Source organism: Protopterus annectens, chromosome 6.part1 (genome assembly GCF_019279795.1).
Source record: "Protopterus annectens isolate FY-2018-M chromosome 6.part1, PAN1.0, whole genome shotgun sequence".
NCBI lineage: Eukaryota > Metazoa > Chordata > Ceratodontiformes > Protopteridae > Protopterus > Protopterus annectens.
In genome coordinates this window covers 250,870,224-250,892,854 of record NC_056738.1, presented here as the reverse complement: position 1 = coordinate 250,892,854, position 22,631 = coordinate 250,870,224, and the positions used below count along the sequence as shown (strand labels likewise).

The following is a 22,631-nucleotide window of genomic DNA, read 5'->3' as shown; positions in this document are numbered from 1 at the left end:
GTGGCAGGAAAGCTCCGAAGGGCTTGGTGTTCAAACTTGTCTTTTAGTCAGCTCAGCTTAAGCTGCCTGACAGTTTGGGGGCATGGCAGGTGCCTTGAACGTCTTGAAAGCTGGCCAGTTGTTATATCCTTGGCAGGCTATAACCCATATAGCTAAGGCTACCACAGTAGTGAGCATTCAAACATCTGCATGTGCATGTGCTTTCCCTAGCAACTTTGTATGTTGAGCAGTGCTGCCATGACTAGTAATACTCCGTAATTGTCTGATATCATGTATCTTGTAACTTGATACAAAGTGTCAGTTACAGTCACTGGCAACTTGCATAATAAATCTTCATTGTAAAATCAATATCACTGCCATCTTTTTTGGAAATATATTTGCATAGCTTTGACAGATCTTTCCTAGTGTCATTTTTTTTTTCTGCAAAGAACTGGTGGCAAACTTGTTTGTAAGTTAGAAATTAATAAATGCTCAGGCTGGTCTTTTTGCATGCTTGCAGAGGACTTTAATTTACCCTGCATCCTGACTAAAATTGCTGAAATTGCTTGTGAGATAACTGAACTTCAGAGAGGTAGAAGCACATTAAAACAATAGGATGACATGTTTTGAATATTAATTGGATGGAAAGTACACATAACTTTTCTCTAAGCTGTGCAGGTCCTAGAGATGTTTATAATTAGTTATGTTGTAGAAAGTTTCCCCTTGCATGGGTTGTACAGTAGCTTTCCGTGCATGTAACATATTTGTTTATACCAAATGCTGTTTTATTCAGCTTTGTTCAAGAAAACTGCATTTGATGAATTCTGCCTCAGCAACTGCATTGCAGTTTAAATGAAATGCATGCATGTTTCTGAAGAAAGATTATTTCTATTTAAACAAGTTTTTAAATAATTTAATGAGTGCTTACAAGTTTTGTAAGTTGAGGAGTGTCTGCTCATTGTGTGTCACACATAATTTGATATAAAGCAGTATTCTTTCATTTCTGTTTTATCTTTCTGTGCTTGGGTTCTCATATTATTTAAGATAAAATTGTCTGCAGGTACACCAGTGATCACAGAAACATAAAGTAATGTAAACATCAAGGACTAAATAGTTTCCTGATAATTTTCTGAAAATAAATAGAAAGTTTAATGAAGGGAATAATATGCGACAAGTTACTTGTAAGTGGTGAGTCACACAACTGCAACCTTGTTGAGCAATCATTATAATTCCAAGAGAGCAGCTTGAGAGGTTAGGTGAAGTACTCAGCAAAGGGAACAGTCAAGTGGGTAAAAACAGCATATTTACAGCAGTTTTTTACAATATGCACCAAGAAGTGCCAACTATAAATGAAAATGAATGAGGTGCAACTTACAGCTGACAAAAGTTGTTTATTTCCTTTTACAATATTATGCAATGTATCTGAGTATATTTATTGATATATTAATTAACACTTTCTAGACTTCAGTTTACTTCATGGACTGTCAAAAGAGGAAACATTTGTTTGCCAGAGTTACAGCCATAACGTTAGCAAGACTGTGTTTGCATAAGTATGTGTATGTTTATGCATGCATATTATGTGGTGTGTGTGTGTGTGTGTGTGTGTGTGTGTGTGTGTGTGTGTGTGTGTGTGTGTGTGTGTGTGTGTGTGTGTGTGTGTGTGTGTGTGTGTCCGTCCGTGTATTTGTGCTTACTTGAACTTTAAGGTGAACACTTTGAACTGTCTTTGTGACATATATAATGTGAAGTAATAATGTAAGACATACAACTTGCATATGCAATTGCTGCTTCTGTTTGCTAAATGGCTAACTATGAACACTGGCAATAATAAATACAACAACAATAATAATAGTAATAATGATAATAATAATAATAATGATAGGTAAGGTAACTATCAGAGCTTTTTCTGTATGCACAATCAAAAGTACAATGTTCTTGTTTGCTGACTAACAATGTTAATAAGTACAGCTGCTTTAAATATAAATGTAACTGAATGAATGAAAAGCATAATACCATATTACAAAAAATAGTCTTTTTCACTATTCACTACCATGTTAAGGACTGAAATTTTTATAATTATACATTTAAAAAAACTTTGTTTAGTGCCTATTATACTAAAATAATAGTTGGTATTGCAGTAGCGTAACTGTGCCAGATTTATGGTATGAAAATATCCCCATTTGTTATGCAGTTTGAGTTACATTTGACATGTTTTTAAAAATTGTAAGAACATATGAAGGCAGGTGATTTATTTAAAACAAAGAGAAGATTCTTCTGTTTTATAGATGAACTAATTAAATTTCACATTATTCAAATGAGTGCATAAACTCTAAAAATAAATTAAATGCTTTCTTTTAACAGGACAAAACAATCCCCTTTAAAGTGAGAATGCCACTAGATGGAGTCTGTATATATTAGTTTGTATATATTCTTACAGGCTGCAGTAAGAGACTGTGCCCGATGCTTGCAAACAAAATAAACATAGCAGAATTCCAAACAAAATAAATGTGACACCCATGCACTGGCCCAGTAATCAAGGAGCCTCAATTCTCACCACTAACGCCAGTGAGGGGCGTCCACATTGGGAGGATAGCAAGTACACACACAGTAAAGTACAATTTCCCTTAAAAGCACACAGAGATCGCAGTCAGTCTGGGGCTGGTTTCTCCCTTTCTCTCCAGATCCCAAGTAAGACTCCCCACTGGCACAGCTATAGGGTTCACATCTCAGACAAGTAGTCAAACCAAAACCTCTAGTACCCTCTCTGTTCAACCAGTGCTTCATGTCCCTGCCCAAGTAGCTGACACATATACACTTTGAGATTTGGTTTATATACAAACACAGAGACACTCCTTGGGAAGGCTGGCATAGGTTCTCCAGCTATGGTAGAAATCCATTGCCACCAACTACCCTTATCAGCTACTATAAAGGCCCTTATCAAAGGGTGTCCAATTTTACTGTGCAATATTAAGTAAGTGTAATGAACAGCAAGGCTATTGGAGTGGCTTTGTACAGTATCACTAAATACATGCAAGTACTCTAGAGCTTAAATCATCTCTACACAAAACAGCCCCAGTCCAAATGTTTAAAAATATTTAATAATAAATAATAAAAACACCAGACAATACTTATTATCTCAACACAATGACGTTACAGAGTTCAGAGATCACAGGAAACTACTTTAAAACAATATTGTAGGATAGTCTCACATCAGTACAGAAAACAATTAGACTAATTTGGCTATGTCTATCTATCTCTAACAAAAATCACTGCTCTAAATACTACTTACATACAGAGCAAGTGCTGGTGGGTAGATGTTCTTACTGAATGCAAGACAAGATGCAAAATGCTATTCTTTCTTTCTTTCTGAGATAGCCCTTAAATTGATAATACACCTTACTGCTGAGTCATTTCAGATTACATCATTCTTGACACCTCTGCTGAAGTTTCCCAGGCTCACAGAACTCAAAATTTAACATATCTTTGTAATCTTGCACCTGCCAGGAAGCCACAGTAATAAAGAGCACTTTACATGTAAATCTAGTAATTATCTCTGTCTTAAAACAATAGAAGGAATTTCCAAACCCAGGCGTCCTGTCTCCAAGCTTGTGATCAAACACAGTTATAAAATTCTTTACTTAGCTTTCTTCCAGCTGGGTGCACTGTGGTTACATTTTTGAAGCTCAGTACAACATATAGTTTAATCATTACATATATTTCACTTTACTTTTGTAAAATAAGCCTGCGGATTATATTAATATTTACAAATGACATAAAATTATTTACAAAGGTATTTCTGGCTAGACTGGCAGCCTTTCAGTTTTTCACAATAAACATAGCAGAATTCCACTTCGACTATTGCTTTTTCTAAAGTGCAAAGAAAAAAGAAAATCATACTTTGAATCCTAATATCTATTCTTCCAACAAACCAGCTATGTATTTTTCTAAACATTCTAATGTATACCACTGACTTTACTTTGGCTCTCTTAAATGCTCAACAAATCCTGAGTATAACATAACATTCTTCATTCAAATATACATTTTCATACTTGTTGGTGTCAATGTTACTTCTAAATAGATGCTTGGAACTCTGTCTTACAGTACAATATGACAATTAGAATAATGTGCAGTTAGCTTCTGTAGCCCCAAGGCTTCTAGAGCAAACTGCATTGGAATTTGTCAGCTGTTATCTATAACAGATGGAAAATTTTAAGTAAACCATAAATATAGTATATGCTGACAACATTTGTGTGTGTGTGTGTGTGTGTGTGTGTGTGTGTGTGTGTGTGTGTGTGTGTGTGTGTGTGTTGCTGTGCATTTCCATTTACTAGCAGCTTATCGTATCACTCATGCACAGCCATAAAGGATCCTCTAGTTAGCTTGTAGGTAACCTTTTGCCCTGTAATTATTTACACAATAACCAAATCTAGAACTTCTTGTTCTTAATCAAAGCATGATACTTTATACAGTGTTATGTCAAAATATTCATAATAAGTTCCTCCCAGTAATGCATTGTAATGTTTTTTTTCACAATTTCTAATACACTTATACATATTCTTGTATATTATTATGAAAGTTGTTTCTATTCATTACTAAAGGACAACTGCACCCAAAACATAATGTTTGTTTTCCACAGAGTGTAGCATCCTCTCTAGAGAATGGTTCACTTAGTTTCACATATTAAAAGAAACATGACTTACCAGTTTTATCACCTCTGTGGCACTTTTATCATAATCAGTTTCCTCAGTGCACACAGTGATGGGGGTGAATGAAATATTATACTTTCTTTAGGAAGTTATCTCCATTGCCCTTGCATTATTTTACTTTACGTATCAACTTGCCTGTAGCTCTTTTCAGTTCAGAAGCTGAAGATATAAAAACTTAGTATTCTCAAGAAAAGAAAATGAGTAGGATGAAATAATAGTAAGGAGGAGAGTTAGCAAGAGAAAGAAGATCTATATAACAGTACCATCAGAGAAAAAACAGAAGACAAAATTATACTGATAACATAGCTCACTATGTAGAACAACAAAATGTATTTAAAAAAAAATTAAATTTGTACAATTGCTTTAGGATAGATGGAACTGATTACAGTTAAACAAGGAAGAGGTAATGCCTACATGCCTTCCAGTGGCAAGATACAAGTAGTGTGGTTTGCATGGAATATGGAACAGATATTTTCTTTCAATCAATAACCATGACAAAAACATCATGACCACAAAATGAACTTTCTATTCTGCTGCTGTTTCCTTGAATATCTACTTTAAACGACACTATGTGTGTCATTAACATGTATCTTGAAAAGTAGTGTTAATAATGTTTTGCACTTTCTTGGTAATGCCAGCAATAACTATGCTGGGTGAAAAAGCATATTGCTTAGAAAGTGATATGGAGTGAATATTCTAAAAACAAACAAGTTGTCTAAGCAATTTTACCTTTGTACAGAAAGAGAAGGTAACCTAGATAGTCAAGAATTCACCTCTCCTACCCAAAATATAACATTTCAAAAATCTAATTTAAAATGCCCTCTAAGCAGTAATAGATGTTCAAACAGTCCTCAACAAAATGTTGCTTCTACATGTGATTCCTTTTATTCCTTGCCAACAAATTCTGACAGTGGATGAATGCAGGGTAAAGCACTTGTATCTCAGATCTTGTCATTATTACAAGAGGCTATTTATTCAATAGTGATTATACAAGTTGTTGAGGCATCCACAGCCATCAACGACATTTTAAAAACATTTTAAAAACAGTGAAGAAGCCACTTGCTCACAAATCTGTCCAACAAATGTTATCAGTTTTATGAGTTTTGACAGTGTGTTTTTCTGCTTGTTTGCTAGAAATATTGTGCTTTTAATGGCATAAACTATTATGGCAATTTTAAACTGTCTGTGCAAGAACAGCTCTTTAATGAGGACACAGCTAGTCAAATTACTTTTTGAAACTCATTCTTCAACTGAATCCCTAGTAATCTTAATTTCATAAAAAGGAAACTAAAAATTTTCCACTTTGAGCATGGCATACAATTGATTTAATCCATTCATATCAGAAAGGTTTCTGAACGGCAATTACTTAGGTCAAATGTATTTCTCTTACCATATAAACATGTTGACTTTCCAAGAATAAACTGTAGTACAGTCATTTTCCTGAAACATACATACTAATATAAGGCAGCTTCTTATACTGAGTTTCAAAAATACATTTTACCAATAATATCAGACACTCAATGGAATAAGGAAAATAATTTTACCAAAAAACAAATATATACTTTTTTTCCCCATTTTGTGGCAACTTCAGAAATGATTATAAAACTCAGTATGGTAGCATGAAGGATGGGGGGGGGGTGCCCTTGCAAAAAGCACTTAGTTTGTAAATTTGTAAAATTTTATATTTGACAATGAATAACATATTAGGTGATAACAGTAGCAATAACAATAAAAATAACAATAACAATGAAAACAATCATACTAGGCAATGTCAATATAAACTGGCTCAACCAATCAAACTTCCCCTCACCTCCTAGCATCAACATCTATAAATTTACACAAATAATCACAGATATAACTAGACCAGATAAAAGCAATAATGGTGGCTCAGTCATAGTTTGGATCCTAGTTTCAGACCCCAACATATTTTCCGAAGCAAGCACCCTTCCTTGCAACATCAACGACCACCAACCTGCCTACATTGTACACAAAACCTCCCTCCTACCCAACCTACATCATTACAAAATAATCAGAACTCTAACTCATTTCAACCCTGCTATTTTTAATGACCACCTAAGGTCCATCAATTGGAATGTATTGAAGACCCTCCCATTAGACGAAGCAGTTGAATTCTTTAATTCAACATTCCTAAAGTTTGAAACAACCTAGCCCCTCTCCGCCTTAAAAGAGTAAAATCCAAACACACCACCTGACTGTCTAGAAATACCAGACATCTCATGGTCATCAGGGATAAAACCTGGAAAACATGGCATAGAATTAAAACCCTTCTGACCTCCAACAGTACAGGCAGCTTCATAACTAAGTTAAGCGCCTAGTCATTAACGACAAAAAAATCATTACATCGAACTACAGCAAACCTTTAAACAAAATCCAAAAAGATTCTGTAGCTCTATTTCCTCTCTACTAAACCCTGGGCACAAAGAACAACCACTGTCCGCATCCCGATAAAACACATTAGAAATCGCCACTGTCTTTAACTTATACATCATAGAAACCATAGCCAAACTTACTGCCTCCTTTCCTCCCCCATCTTCCCATTCTAATCACTGCCCAGCTAACTCTCCCACATCTACTTTTTCTCTCTCCCCAATACCTACTACCATCATAACTAAACTTCTTCTCAAACTTAAACCAGGTAGCTGCTCCCCTGACAACCTACTCCTAGAATACCTTAAAATGGTAGCTAGGATTATCTCCTATCCCATTAGTATACTCTTAAATCAATCAATACAGGAATCCTACATGCCCATTATCTGGAAAAAACATATATCCTCCCCCCTACATAAAGGTATAGATACCTCCATTATCCGTCCTATTGCTACTCTGTCCCCTCTCTCAAAAATCCCAGAAAAATGTATTCACACCCAGCTCCAACACTATATACTGAATAACCATCTACTATCTCCCTGTCAACATGGCTTTTGCCCTTCCCACAGTACCATCACATGCTCTTTTATCATTCATAAATACAGTTAACCAAGCTCATAATGAAGGCAAGCTAGTTTCCTTCCTTTTCCTTGACCTGAATAAGGCTTTTGATACCATCTCCCACTCCCTTCTTCTCTTAAAGCTTTCCACACTGGGTATATCCCTCCAACTCTACTCTGGTTCATCAACTATCTGTCCAATAGACAACAATCCACTAAATGGCTAACCTCCTTCACACCATTCCTACATACTCCCACAGGTGTTCCTCAAGGATCCACATTAGGGCCTCTACTCTTCAGTACTTTCATTAATGACTTCCACTCCTGTGTTAGCAACAACTCTGTTGTTCAGTATGCAAACGACTCAGCAATAATTTGTTCCACCAATACCACACCTGAATTACTTACACTTACACAGCAAGCATTCTCATCCACTGAAACTTGGATGACTAACAATCATCTTGCACTCAGTCCCAACAAAACTAAACTTCTTCTTTTCACCCCTAGGAAAACCACCCCATTAAACAAACAGACTTTACAATCTATTCACTAAACATAACTGTCCTAGAAGTAGTCCCACACAAAAAATTACTAGGTGTTACCATAGATGAAAACTTAACCTTTGACCAACACATTCCCAACAATATCAGAACGACCTACCAAAAAACTTGGTACCCTCTATACACACAAACACTTCCTAAACCCTTCCACTAAGAAAAATCTTGCCTCTACTTTCTTACTACCACCTCTATTATATGGCACCCCAGTCCTCACTATCATACAAACCTCCCTAAAAGCCAAAATGGAAACCTGCTACAATAAAATCTCCAAATTTGCAACTAATGCCACATATTCCTCTCACCACTGTTCCTCATTATAGACACTGAAATAGCCTGAACTACTACAATACCTTATCTGCCATCAACTAACTACAGCTCACAAAATAATCTATAAACCTTTCGGCTACCCATCTCTCTGCTCTATTTTAACACAATACCACCCAAATAGACCCCTTATATCAGAAAATCTGACTGCTTGTTCAAAAACCTACACTCCCTGCTGGCCAAATGCTTTCCTCCTTTTGCAGTGCCAAACTTTGGAACTCACTCCCATCACCTCTCAGATCCACTAAGGATGCTAGCTCCATCAACAAGGCCCTTCATCTACATCTATGTACCCAATGGCAATGCTTATACTCTAAACCCCACATAACCTGACCTTTCCCACACTATAATCTTTCACACACATCCATAACCATTTCTACCTGTTGTATAAAACTCTGTCTACTATTTCTTCATATTTCATTCTTTTGTTTTTTATCTACAGCTCATTACTTTGTTAGACATTTCAATTCACAGCATACTATCTAGTCATTGTATATTGCTACTAACTTCTACTCAAGTGATTTTTATGTTATGAAATATTTATTTCTGTTTAAAATCCGTATTTCATTTCTGTCTATCCTTTGTTAATACAAGGTCTGTAATTAACTGAATTTTGTACTGACATGTTTGTTGGAGCTTTTCTCCCTGGGCCTCCACTGAAAATAGGCTCATTCTGGCCCAGTAGACACTCCTGATAAACACATGTAAATAAATAATAAATAAATAAATATTTGTTTCTTGTGACCCTTGTTTTATTATTTGGATATATAATACTCAAATTTTGTCCCAGGCCTGCAAATGTTTACATGTTCAGTTTTATTCATATATATATATATATATATATATATATATATATATATATATATATATATATAGCTGTGTGTGTGTGTGTGTGTGTGTGTGTGTGTGTGTGTGTGTTGTGTGTGTGTATACATATATATATATATATATATATATATATATATATATATATATATATACACACACACACACAAACACACACACACACACACATATATATATATATATATATATATATATATGTGTGTGTGTGTGTGTGTGTGTGTGTGTGTATATATATATATATATATATATATATATATATATATATTTATATATATGTATATATATATATATATATATATATATATATATATATATATATATATATATAAATCCCACTTACCTGGCTTTCAAAAAACCGAGACAAAAAAAAACTGAAACTCCGCAAGACCGACCACTCAAAACACTGACAGATCACTACGGGTAAGTAACCGCTTGGCCAGTATGTTGACCTTTGCTCCTTACCTCCCCAAAAGTATGATCTTGCTGTTGGTATATTTAGTTAGGGGGGTGGGTTTTCTTTGCTTCGGTGTTAGTGTGTTTGCTGGGTTGGGCGAGCAGTTACTTACCCGTAGTGATCTGTCGGTGTCCCGAGCAGTCAATCTTATGGAGTTTCAGGTTTTTCGTCTCGGTGTTTTGAAAGTCGGGTAAATGGGATTTTGGTCTGCTGAAGTAGCCCTTGTTTTATATATATATATATATATATATATATATATATATATATAGAGAGAGAGAGAGAGAGAGATCCTAGGTATTGGCTTAGTTCTCTCACGGGGGGTATAAACGCCACTCAAAAATCCCTTTGTTATGTCACATTCTTATGAGTTTCTGTCACTCAAATACAAAGGAAAGATTAATGATACCTTCAAATACTGTTTTCTTATTAGGACTGGCTTCATCATCCAGCCATTGTTGCAGTACAGTTTGTATCTTTTCTATCAGACTTTGAGATATACACCTCACTCTTCCATTTATTTATTTATGCATGCATATGCATGTATGTCTTTATTTATGTATGTCTGTTTGATGACTGGGCTGGTCTACTGACCCTTTTTAACTATGATCTGGGCTTAAACGAGCTAATAAATGTTAGCATATATATTATGTACACAGACAAGATCAAAGGAAATTTACACATATGACAGAGATAATAAAGTGGACTGTAATAAAAATATATCAACTTTTGTAGAAAAATACATTTATCAAACAGGAAGTTAAAAATATCAGTTTAAAGAAAATTCATTGTTAGTTCCTTTTATTACCTATTTTCATGTTTGCATGTACATTGGCTTTCATTAAGTAGATGCTCCCAAAGTTTAGCTTTGGAGCTGCCAAGAGTCTGTCCTTGTCTTACTTCACATGGAATATAGTTCTCGACAGCTGGGCAAACCTGATCTGGAATTTTTTTACACCCATATTAGTTTTTGAAGTGTAGTCTTTGTAAGGTAGTAAGGTGGTAAAGTGCAGTCTGTCATTCACACCATACTACACCCAGTTCAAGAAAAAGAATGCATTAAAACTATCCATAGTCAAGTTTTCCCCTCTTTCATTTTTCTTTATTCGTTTACAGTACTTCTCTGGATTCCTTTCTAAGTTGAGCATAAGCTTACTTTTTACAAGAATTCTCACTTTTATGATGAAGACCACTGGTTAACTCCTATGCTTTTCAAACAAACACTTGTTAAGGGTTTCACTCCAGGTAGATAGAATGACATATTTGCATTTAGCTGTTACTACAGATGTGGATTCTTCCCACTAATCTATTGTGAGCATAGGCCAGAGCATTCATAACATTGTTATATAATCCCCCCATCACATAACCCTCCCAGAAGACAACCCAGCCACTAAGTGCAGCAAGCACTAGGGCAGAATGACAAAAGACAGCATCATCATTGCCATTGGCTGCCCCAGTCCAGGAGTCAACCATGTCTCAGAATGCTGTAAGGTCAAAAATATGATTATAGCCCAACTCTTGGTTAATATAATGCAAAGGGGCATAATCATTTTTTATTTATTTTTTATTGCCATGACTTTAATCTGATATTGTGTGACTTAACTTCTCTTCAACACATTGTAATCACAGTTTGTATTTATGCTTTTTGTTCTAAGCATGTATACGACAGATCTTTATTCTTGCTATGTAAATATGCCTAAATACTTACTGCTATTTGTAACACTTTTTTACTGGAACTTTTCTCCTTGGGTCTCTGCTGAAAAGGGGCATCTGCCCAGCCAGACTAACCTGTTTAACAAATGGCAAATAAATAAAAAACAATCGATCAGTCAATCAATTAATCAATCAATCAGTGATGAGCTGACAGTCAGACAAGGAGAAATTAATTGAAGATGTCCTTGGCTGAATGGATAGCCAAGTATTCCCTTTGAATTACTAAGCATTGATTATCCCCATTTATTAACTTTAGATAACCCCTGTATGTTTCTTATTCCTGACAAACTTTGACAGTATGGACCCAGACCAATGTCCAAGGTTCCCATCTGAACAATAAATGTCTGCTTGAAATTAATTATGATCAAGACTGGGTGCTCGCAAAAAGCCACTTTCAGCAAAAAAAAATGCTCTGTCCTTTCAATCCACTCACATGATTAGGGCTCTCAGAACAGGCCTGTGAGAAAGGCAGCCAGGGTGCAAAATGGGGCACAAGCAATTGGCAAAGAGTAGGAATGCCATTATTTGAGACTTGGTCGCATGCTGAGGCCTGCCTTGGAATACCTCTGTCTTTGGCTTAACAATGGTCTTTGTTGATAATATGCCCAAGATGTCAGGCCTGACAAGCATAAAGCTATAATTCAATTCAAAGTGGAAAGGGATGATGATGAAACAGGACGAAGCTCAAGAAATAAGGAGAAACTGGGATTTTGGATGCAGATCCTTAAGAAGAATAGCAATAACCTTATAGAATATTATATTCATAAAGTAGCAGAAAATATTCTAAGAAGTAAACAAGCATGGGAATGGAGAAAGGAGATTCTGCTGATTGGGATTACCTCAATTAGGAGTACAGAGATAGACAAGAGGGAGCTGGAATTTACCAAAGAAAACTGGCAAATGAATCAAGGTATTAGGAACAAATATTTAGAGAGGGAAAGGTTATAGAATGGAAAGAGGCAAATAATTCATTTGGACTGCAGTCTAGATATAGCCTTCCCTATAAAGGATTGCTATTAGAGAATTGCAAAGAGAAAAGAGTAGGGTATCCTAGATGAAAGACCAGCACTGGTGAAGCTTTAGTAAACTTTGGAACTGAAGCTGCTGTTAAAATTGGATAATTAGTTGGGCATAGAAAATATTGCCTGATAACTATAGGAATCAATCAGAGGAGGGTAGAAAGGATTGGGAAGACATGATATGAAGATACATGTATGGCTCCCAAATATGCAACAAAGTCTAGAATATTCTGGATCTTTGCTTCGAAGTGTTTGCATAGGTATTTTTATACCCCAAGCAGACTCCAAATAATTTTTCCTGGGGTAGGTTGCAAATGTTGTAGGTGTGATGCAAAAGAAAGATGTAATTGGGAACATACTTTTTGGCAATGTAATGAGCTAGCAGACTTAAAAAAATTCCCTGCAGACTACTCTGTTAGAAACACTGTGTGAGCAAATTGGTTTAACTAAGGAAATGATTTTTTGAGCTGTGATACATAATTGAAATTGCCAAGGCATAGTAAGGCCTTGCTGAGTTTAATTCTGGTGGCTGCTAAAAAAACTTCTTCTTTTGTCTTTTTCCAGTTATGGGTTGCCACAGTGGATCATCTTGCCCACTCATGATTGGCAGTAGAGTTTTATGGTGTTGAGTTGCCAGTCAGGCATCCAACCTTCCACAGAAGGCACACACATGCATGCATGCACTCATGCCTAAGCCCAATTTAGAGTGTGCAATCCACCTACAGCATGTCTTTGGGATGTGGGAAGAAACTGGAGCACCCAGAGGAAATCCACGTGACCACAGGGAGGACAAGCAGACTCCATAGAGAAGGCACCCCAACTGAGGATTGAACTGGAGAACCTCTTGTTGTGAGGCAGCAAAGCTAACCACTGCACCACTGCAGCCGCCCAGAGGCTGCCAAAAAACAATTACTAGAAAATGGAAATCAAACTCTAAACCACCCATACTAGAAGTTGTGGCTATAGAAAAGAGATAAAAGAATGGGATCTTTAGAAAAGGGTGGGAGCAAATTGCATAGAAAAAATGGGAATTGTGAGAACAATAGACATAGAATAACGTGCTGGAGGAGGAATGTGTTGATAAGAAGGCAGGAATTGAAAAGTTTATGTAATGTTGCACTGACAATGACTGTATAAGAAATAATGTATAATGTTTGCAACTGAAAATATGTCAATTTGGTTTATTTTCATTTGTATAAATGTATGATTGCCTATGTCATAAGTGAGGATTCAATAAAGATGTTTCTTTTTTCAAAAAAAAAGAGAGATGCCAGGTCTTTGTCACACTAGACAAGTCAGCTTGGTCTCCCTAATATAGACAAATTTCCAACAGAAACTTGAGCATATTTGATGTTCAGCTCTGATTATCAATAATTGGATCAGCTAGTTATGTACCTGTACAATGACTATGTGATCTTAGGAGCTTATAAATTAGATGATGGGATATTGCAGGAGCCCCATACAACCCAAACATGATTTTAAGTATACTGGAAGAGTGTAGGATGAAAACAAGTTGTCTTTTTCTTTGTCCAGTCTCTGAGATCACTTGTCAGTGCAAACTTGATTAGGTCTAAAGTCCTATGGCACTTGATCTAGCATCATTCGGTTACCTATGGTACAGGGTAGGTGTCAGATTGAGAAACAGAATTCAGATACCTACATTTATGACAAAAATGGATATTTCATCCGGCTTAGCAACCAGCACAGAGGGGTTAGTACATTCTCTGTAGGTCTTTTCAGTTACACCTACAGCCAGTGTCATTTTACTCCACAACAATATTTTTATGTGGATTCATGTTGACTTGCTGAAGGTAGTTTTGGAAAAGGTAAAAAACTTAAAACACTTATTGCTGAAACTACCTTAAGTGAACATAGAACAAACACTTTTGGCCTCCTCTGCAGCCCCCCATGTGAAGGGACATCCCTGCATCTTCTGGACTTGAGACAATCTCCATTATCAGCAAAGTTTGTTTCTGTGAACAGTTAGAACATTTTACTTTTGCTAAAACTACATTTGCTGATTTGACATATTGCTATTTCTATTTTGCCTCAGTCATGCTGTAAAGATGGAGTTTCATATTCTTGAATGACTTAATTATTGTGTCTTGACTTATCTGTTTAATTCATTCTCGAAAAGAAAAATCACATCTTTATGTTAATCACCTGTACCCCCTATTTCAAGGACGTAAACTGCAGAATAGGCAGTGTTTCCCATCTTCCTATCTCTGGTTAGAGCCAGGGTCTCATAGCCTAGGTTACAAGTTATCAGCATATTTTCCCCTAGAACACTGGTGGATTCACATGGTAGATCTCTTTGTTTTCACTTGTCACATTAGAATATCTGTCAATTAACTGGACATACACGTTTTGTTATTTGACAGGGCCCTGACCAGGTAGTCAGGAGCTTTTTTCTACGGCTGGTGATAGAACCACAACTAGTTCTCCTACAGCCCAGTCCTTGATCCTGGCACCATACTGCAAGTACAGACTTTGACCTCCTGTACCTTAATAGTGTGCTCCATTACTAAAAACAGTAACCTAATTATCTGGCAACCTCTCTTATGCTTGCATCCTGTGGTCCACTACACTGGTGAGGAATGTGTTATTTTTCCCAAGTTTATTTTGTTATATCTAGTAATCACTTGAGCCAGTACTCTTAAAATAGTTAAAAAACAGAAATATATATCTAACACTGTGACAAATAGAACATAATATGATAGCTGATCCAGAGTTTTCCCCCTTGTTCATGACTTTACATAAGACTGCCTTTAGTATTTTGTTGAGCTGTTCAAACAACCCATCTCACCTGGGGTGTAGTGTAAAACAGAGGTCAATATCTGGAAAGTTGTCAATGGTGCAGTGATATTACCATGATGAATGCGTATTTATAAAACTAATACTAGTCAAAGGTTTCTCCATATCTTCAGCATGATTACTTGTTTTGTGATCTCTACAGTCACTGCACAGTACTGTAAGAGACTCACCAATGGTAAATCGATCATTTAACAGGTTATGCAACACAAATAGTTCTTGCTGGCAAAAGGGTATCCCCTTAGCATGACTCTGACAAGAGGAAAATGATAATGAATGGATAAAATCATACTTTTTTTAATTTCCTAGATGTCAGAAATTACCATTTCCCATTATTTGTGTTATGTCTTCAAACACTGAGATACAAGTCATCCGCTGCCACAGTCATCAGCAGTCATGCTGTATAAACTGTCACTGCAGGAAACTTAGTTTATTAGGTTATTCACTATTAACGATAAGCCTTCCTATCACATTTGTACCTTTATTTGTCAGTATTAATACAGCTAAGTCCCTGTGACGTATTCATTTTGCGTAACTTAAAACTGTTAGGCATTGCACAAAAACAGTAGTACCCCATACAGAACATATATGATTTTGTATAATTCATGCTTCTTTGCTTTATCCAAGGTACATAAGTTAATGAATTTTCTTGGAGCATTCATTATTACTGTGACAAGACTTTGATGGAATACATTTCCAGAAGATGGGCTCATAATGTGTATGTGTTTGTGTTCTGGTTAAATGGAACTACATTTATGGTTCTGTTAGGAAACCATACTTTAGGTTAAAAGATAAGAAATCAAACCAAAGGGCTGAGAAATAAACATTGCAAACCATGAAGGTGGAGCTACAGAGACTGTTTTCACCCATAATGAAAACAGCATTTGATGGGCTGCACACATGCATGCCATTAACATTACGGCAGCTTGCAGAAGCACTGTGCAAGTGAAAACGTGCACATGCATGCATGTGTGTGTGTGTTTGTGTGTGTGTGTGTGTGTGTGTGTGTGTGTGTGTGTACACGCATACGTGCATAACAGTGTACAATGCATCAACAAACAAGCATTATGACTGAGCACAGCACGGTAGGAAGGCTTCATATGCATTTCAGTCCTCTCAGGACTCGTACACTATCTTGGCCATTTTGTGTCATCACAACCCTCCAAACACAAACACCTATACAACCTATTACATTTTCTAAGGCCACGCAGCTGCTTACAAAAGCAATTAGCTGTACAAGCTCTGCAGTAAGTCCATATTTACTCTTGCTGAAATGTGATATCCTAATAAGTCTCCCACTCTCACTCTCTGCCTAACTGCCACATAGCATTCTGATGCTCTAACAACAGTTTGCACAAAAGAAGGAGTCTAAAAGAAAGATGTTTTGATTTAACAAGACTAGACATATTATGTGTGAGTGTGTGCATTGTGAGGGTGATTCACTGTTTTAAAAAGAGTATTTTTTGTACATATGGGATTCCTACGCCTGAATTAAATCCAGAATAACATTTTCAGCCTGAACCAGAGACTACCAATACAGAAACAAATGGGTAAATTATAAATCAGCAGCGAGTGCAAGATGCTACTGGTGTCTGATGCTCAGACAAGCAAAGTGCACTCCTTTCATGGAGTTTAAAAAAATGTGTAAAGACAGTGTGGGGAAAATGTAATAGATAAGAACAATGGATATCTCACAGTTTAAATGACCCTTCCCAAGAGAGTACTGGAGACCTAGCCCTGCAAAGTACAATAAACATTTTCCCAGTCTGAGTAAGGGGATTTAGTGTGGGAGAACAGGAACTGAGTGTAAAGAATTCAGCAAAAGAATGAAGAGGCAGTTTAAAAATGATTAGCAGCTGTATAACAAGGCAAGTGGCCACCCCGGCACACCTCTTTGCTTACTTAAAAAAACACAGCATTATGATATCGCACAGAATTCATTATTTAGTAATTGGCGTCTCATTGTTTATCAGCACCACAACATTTTTTCAATACTTCAATAAACACACAACATACAATGAGTATTGCAAATAACTTCAGTGATTTAAATAAAACTGATAGTCTCATATTTATTGAAATACAATATTATGCATGTGATATGTAGCTGTCCCAGGTTTTTATGCTTATGTTTTCATGTGAGGACCACAAAGAGCTGTCTTCTCTATCTGTTATTCTTAAAATAAAGTATACAGTGATCATTTTTCTATGTTGCTTCCAAAGGGATGTTCTGCAGTTCCCACTGAAGTTGCCTGATGCGATTGCAAAAGCAAGATCACAAAAAGAACTAGAATCCATCTCACACCTCGGTGTTGGTGAGTATTTTTAAGTTGTATTTCAGGGGTCAGACTATGGGTAGAATATAAAATGAACATGTGATGCAACTTGATTTCATTTTGGAGGCCTGGGTTCAGAAATAGACTTAAGTCAGCTGACCGTAACTGTGGTGGGTATAAATAGTTCTCCAAAGATGGTCTAACTTTCCTGAGGAAAAAAGCTTCTTAATTTTGGCTACAAACAAGGTGGATGCTTCCACCCCATCTAAGGCTAAATGTACCTCCTATACTCTGGTAGTCATACCATCTCAGATACAGAATACATCAGCATGCTTATGGAGCTAAAAGCAATTGCATTCTTCAGCAAAAAAAAAATGCTGGGAGTAATTTTTCAGTCTACAACAGACTAGTCTTCTATATCTGTATATGTATTTGGCAGGTACAGGAGTCCATGTGTTGACACCAACAGCCAGCCAACATGAGACAGCAGGTAAGAGAAAGACAGAATGTTAGTGAGAGAAGGCTTAAAATCAAACAACAGGTAATAGAAAATGTTTAGGCAAAAAAAAAATATGTTAAAAAATCATTGTAAAACATATACATGCACTTTCTTAAAAATGATGTCACAGAAAATAATACTTTTAAAATGGTTTGATTATTCAGTATCAGAAAAGTATTAGAATGAAACTGAAATAATAAATTACAACAATTTTGATTTCATTTGTTAATTAAAAAAGTAGACTTGTTCAGGGACCCCTTTTAGCCATGACACAGGTCAAAGTATATATCAAATAATATAATGTATATGCTTAACACATAGCATACATGATTTACATTATTTTAACACTACAATGAGTTAATGTGCAACATAAATAAATAAAACAAAGTTGATAAAGGATTTAAATAGCTTGACATGATCAACTATTAAATAAGTCCTGAGCATGTAAGGCAACCAAGTACTAGACAGAATCTAAAAATCCTATAATAACAGATAAAAAGTCCACAGGACAGAGTGCAACAAATATTTAATGGTAAGGAAATTTACTTTTTATTTACAAACAAAATATGCATAGTATGTACTAACTGCCTATTTTTTGTACAGTTATACATGCCTTTCCAAACTCGTGCTCCTAAGTCTCCCTTCAGGAAAAGCTGCATGTACTTGTGGTGAGCCCACGGGGAACTATTAGATCAACAGCTGGCAAAATAAAACAAAATTGGTCCTGTCCTTACCAGTTATCTGGGTAGAAGGCAAGACTGCTTTCATTTTATTAAAGAAACAGTAGTAAGTTATTTGGTTAAATATATAATTCACTTGAAAAAATTCATCTTATCTGCGGTTGCTTCTCTGTGAAATTTAACAGGAATGGGTGGGGATGGTAACTCTTCCCATATCTTTACTAAATACATCTTGTAGAAAGCAGGTATCTGAGAATAAATCTCAAAGTATGCCTTCTGTTATCTCAGGAAGCAACAGAAATGGAATCTGGTTACCTTGTTCACTATCACCTGTTAGTCAAGTCTAGAACTAGTTTGCAAGGTAAACACCTAGCTATAGTGCACCAGTTTATTTAACAGCTCTTTATGTTCTAAAGAATCCAGTGTCTTAGTTAAGTCTCGCAGTGTACTAAAATCACCATTTTTTTTCATCAAGGATGTATTCAGCTATTCCTAAAAAAATTAGTATCACAGGACACTTAAGAATTCAGAGTCATAAATATGTCACCAGTTTTATTGAAGGGACTTCAGTTCTATATGGAGCCAATGAGTACCACTGAAACTCTGCTCTGTGAAAATGGATGACTGTTGTACTCTTCCATAAAGTTAATATGTAGCCGGGATGAAGGAAACGTTTGACAAGTCACATAACAGGGATAGAAATTTCACCTGCACTCATTCTAAACAGGATATGAGAGAGATCTTATATGAGAGCATATGAGATAAAGACAGAAATGGAGAGAGATTAATCTTCATCAAAATATTCCTCCTGCTTTGTTTTCAGTAAAAGGTGGACTACATCCTTAGCCCCAGATAGCTTTGGATAGAATGTAGAAGGCCATATGTAGAAGTAAAGGTAATTATTAGTGCAAGAGGGGGGCAGGTTTAAAGATGGGAGAACCTCACTGCAGTGTATTTTAAGTTGATGAAAGTTAAGATTAATTTTCATGAAAATTAAAACAATAGCTGCATTTTACTACAGTGCTTTTGTAGCATAACCATGTCAAGTTTAATAGTGGTGACATTTTCTAACAAAAAAGTAAAAATGTCTCTGCACTTGGCAGGAATTAACATATAATATGTTTTACTTAAAAGTAGCTAAAACATTTTGGAAAGCATGTTTTTACCACACTGTTCTTTTTTTTTTAAATGGATGTTACAACCCACTGTTTTGTTATATGTATATAAATATTTCTTTCATAATTTTTATGTTTTCATATTTATTATTGCTCAGAATTCTGGAATTCTTCTCTTAATGTAAAAGAACCAAGAAGTGCATCTTCTAAAGGACCACCAATTCTTCTCATGCCAGATATAGATTTGTCAGAGTGTACCACACCACAGCACTCCATATTCAGTGAATTCTGCCCTATAAAGACCCGCAGCCCCGTTGAGCTGGATTGCGGCAAAGGTAAGGGAGCCTTGTGCTTCATCAATCCACTTTTCCTAGAGGAGGAAAGCAAGGTTAGAAGAAGTCAGTTTAAAAGGAGCTTCAAGGTTCGTGTATCTACAGAGAGTTCATCGCCTCTTTCTCCACCATCAAATCCTCCTCCTCCAATTCCAACTGAGGAAGGTAAAAGCCTACAACATGGGACTACATGCAGTCAGCTGCTACGGCAGATCAGTGATGATTCTGATTACAAACAACCTAAAATTCATCTTTCCAAAACCCGGATGAGGAAACGATTTAGCAAGGGTAGCATGGATGCTGCCTTCCGTGGACTATCCATGTTGTCACCAACTGAGGAAGAGGAGTACCAAACTCCAAGAACTACAGAGGGATCTGAACCAACTGGAAAAGAGACAAACCAGACTGAAGAGTCTAGTGACTCAACTGAGATCTTGAAATCTGAGGAAGAGAAAGAGGAAGCTTCTGAAGGAAGTGTTGACCTTATTACGGGAAGTTTCTCCAGCAACACAGACACTGACAGTCTAGATCTTGAATGTAGTGTGCTGCCTTCCTTGCAAGAAGTAGACAGTGGTTCTCTTAGTAGCTTGGATGAAGATGAAGACTGTGAAGAAAGTCCGGTTAGGCCACAGCTTACTAGGATAAACAGCTCACCGGTCAAGTATAAATTAAAGTCCCCATTAAGGTCTATGAGTGAAATGTTCCGTTTATTCCTTTCTCCAGAAAAGAAAGTTTTGAGACTGATTGAGGAAATGGCTCAGGACAGGCAAACCACTTTTGGTAGCCTTGTACAGGATTTCGTGACTGTTATACGAGAGCAAAAGGACTGCAATCACTCCATTAATGCCTTTTTAACGACTATCAGACAGTTTATGTCACAGATGAAGAAATTTCTTCTTGAAAGTACAGACTTAGATATTCCAATTGAAGCACTGATCCCTGAGAATGACCAAGGTAAGATCCTAAACTAACAAAAAATGTTTTTCTAGTAAGGACAATTTTTGTAGATTCATGAAAGTTCCAAAGCTAATTCTTTGTTTAGAGACCATGTTTCAGATGAATATATATATATATATATATATATATATATATATATATATATATATATATATATATATATATATATATAGACAGACAGATATTTTTTTAATGAGGCCTTATTTGTCATTTTGCTAATATTCACAAGATATTAAGAAGAAATATGCACTGCTGGACAAATTATTATTTAAAATATGCAAAGATCTGATTTATGCCCGGTAAAATAATACAGTAGAATGTTGCATTGCAAGAAGATTTGCTCAATGTCCTCTAGAAAATTGTAATTATGCATCCATCTATCAGATGGCATATGTAGCCTCTTTTAATCTGAATTTGTGTATAAAACTTTTTAGGTTATCCATAACTAGCATTTACCTAGTGATGAAGGTAGTATAGTGAAACAATCATTAGATTTTAGGCAAGTTCTTCACATCGAGATGAATGCGTTTCTCTTTTAAGGTTGCACAAACCTGTGAGAAACAACAACCACTGGGAACCACACCAAGACCTTATGTTGCAGACTCTTCAGATTATACTATTCTTTGGTCCTAACCATTTTAAATGTGGTTGCACTTATTCTGTTTCTTCCCCATGCATTTACACATTTCACTACTGTTTGTGGCATCAAAAGACAGGTAAGGAATTACTATAGTCTTTGTGAATTATGTCTTCCTCTACCTTTTCTTTCTCCTGGCAAGCACACATCACTAATAATCTCTTCTTCTTTTCTTAAAGATACAGCATACCTTATGATGTTGAGGAATTCAAAGTTTGCATATCTCAATGTACCATTTTATTGCCATCCTGAGTTGTTTTTATCTTCTTTTTACTATTACAGTCACTTATGCAACCAGCCTTTGCACCTACCTTTGCACCTACTGACCCATGATGTCAACATTTGATATATTCCATGACATTGTTAATGCTATCTCGCTATGTTCAAAAGCAGTATTAACACAGAGTCTGTCTATCTTTATTATCCATCTATCTATATATATATATATATATATATATATATATATATATATTCATTTATTTGTTCATTCATTCATTCACTCATTCATTTTATTTATTTTGTCTTTATTTATCAGGAAAGTCCAGCTGGGTTTAAGTAAACTGCTTTTCAGTGGTGGCCCGGAGAGAGAAAAGCTCCTCAAATTAAAAAAAAAATATATCAAGATTACACATAGAATGAAAATGTAGAAACACTTTACAAGTATTTAAAGAGTACATGATATTTTAAACAGTGTGCGTACATTTGCAGAGTACAGGAATAATATATATATATATATATATATATATATATATATATATATATATATATTCAAACAGTTTAC

At 35.8% G+C, this 22,631-nt stretch overlaps 1 protein-coding gene across 1 annotated transcript in view; it reads left to right on the top strand.

Annotated features, from left to right (window-relative positions):
* Nucleotides 1–22,631, top strand: part of LOC122805490 (ras and Rab interactor 2-like) — a 1,218,761-nt gene that overhangs the window by 924,462 nt on the left and 271,668 nt on the right. Inside the window, exons 6-7 of the mRNA XM_044075679.1 lie at nucleotides 17,578–17,669; nucleotides 20,083–21,210. Of these exons, the coding sequence (XP_043931614.1) occupies nucleotides 17,578–17,669; nucleotides 20,083–21,210 (1,220 nt within the window). The remainder of the gene's footprint in view (nucleotides 1–17,577; nucleotides 17,670–20,082; nucleotides 21,211–22,631) is intronic.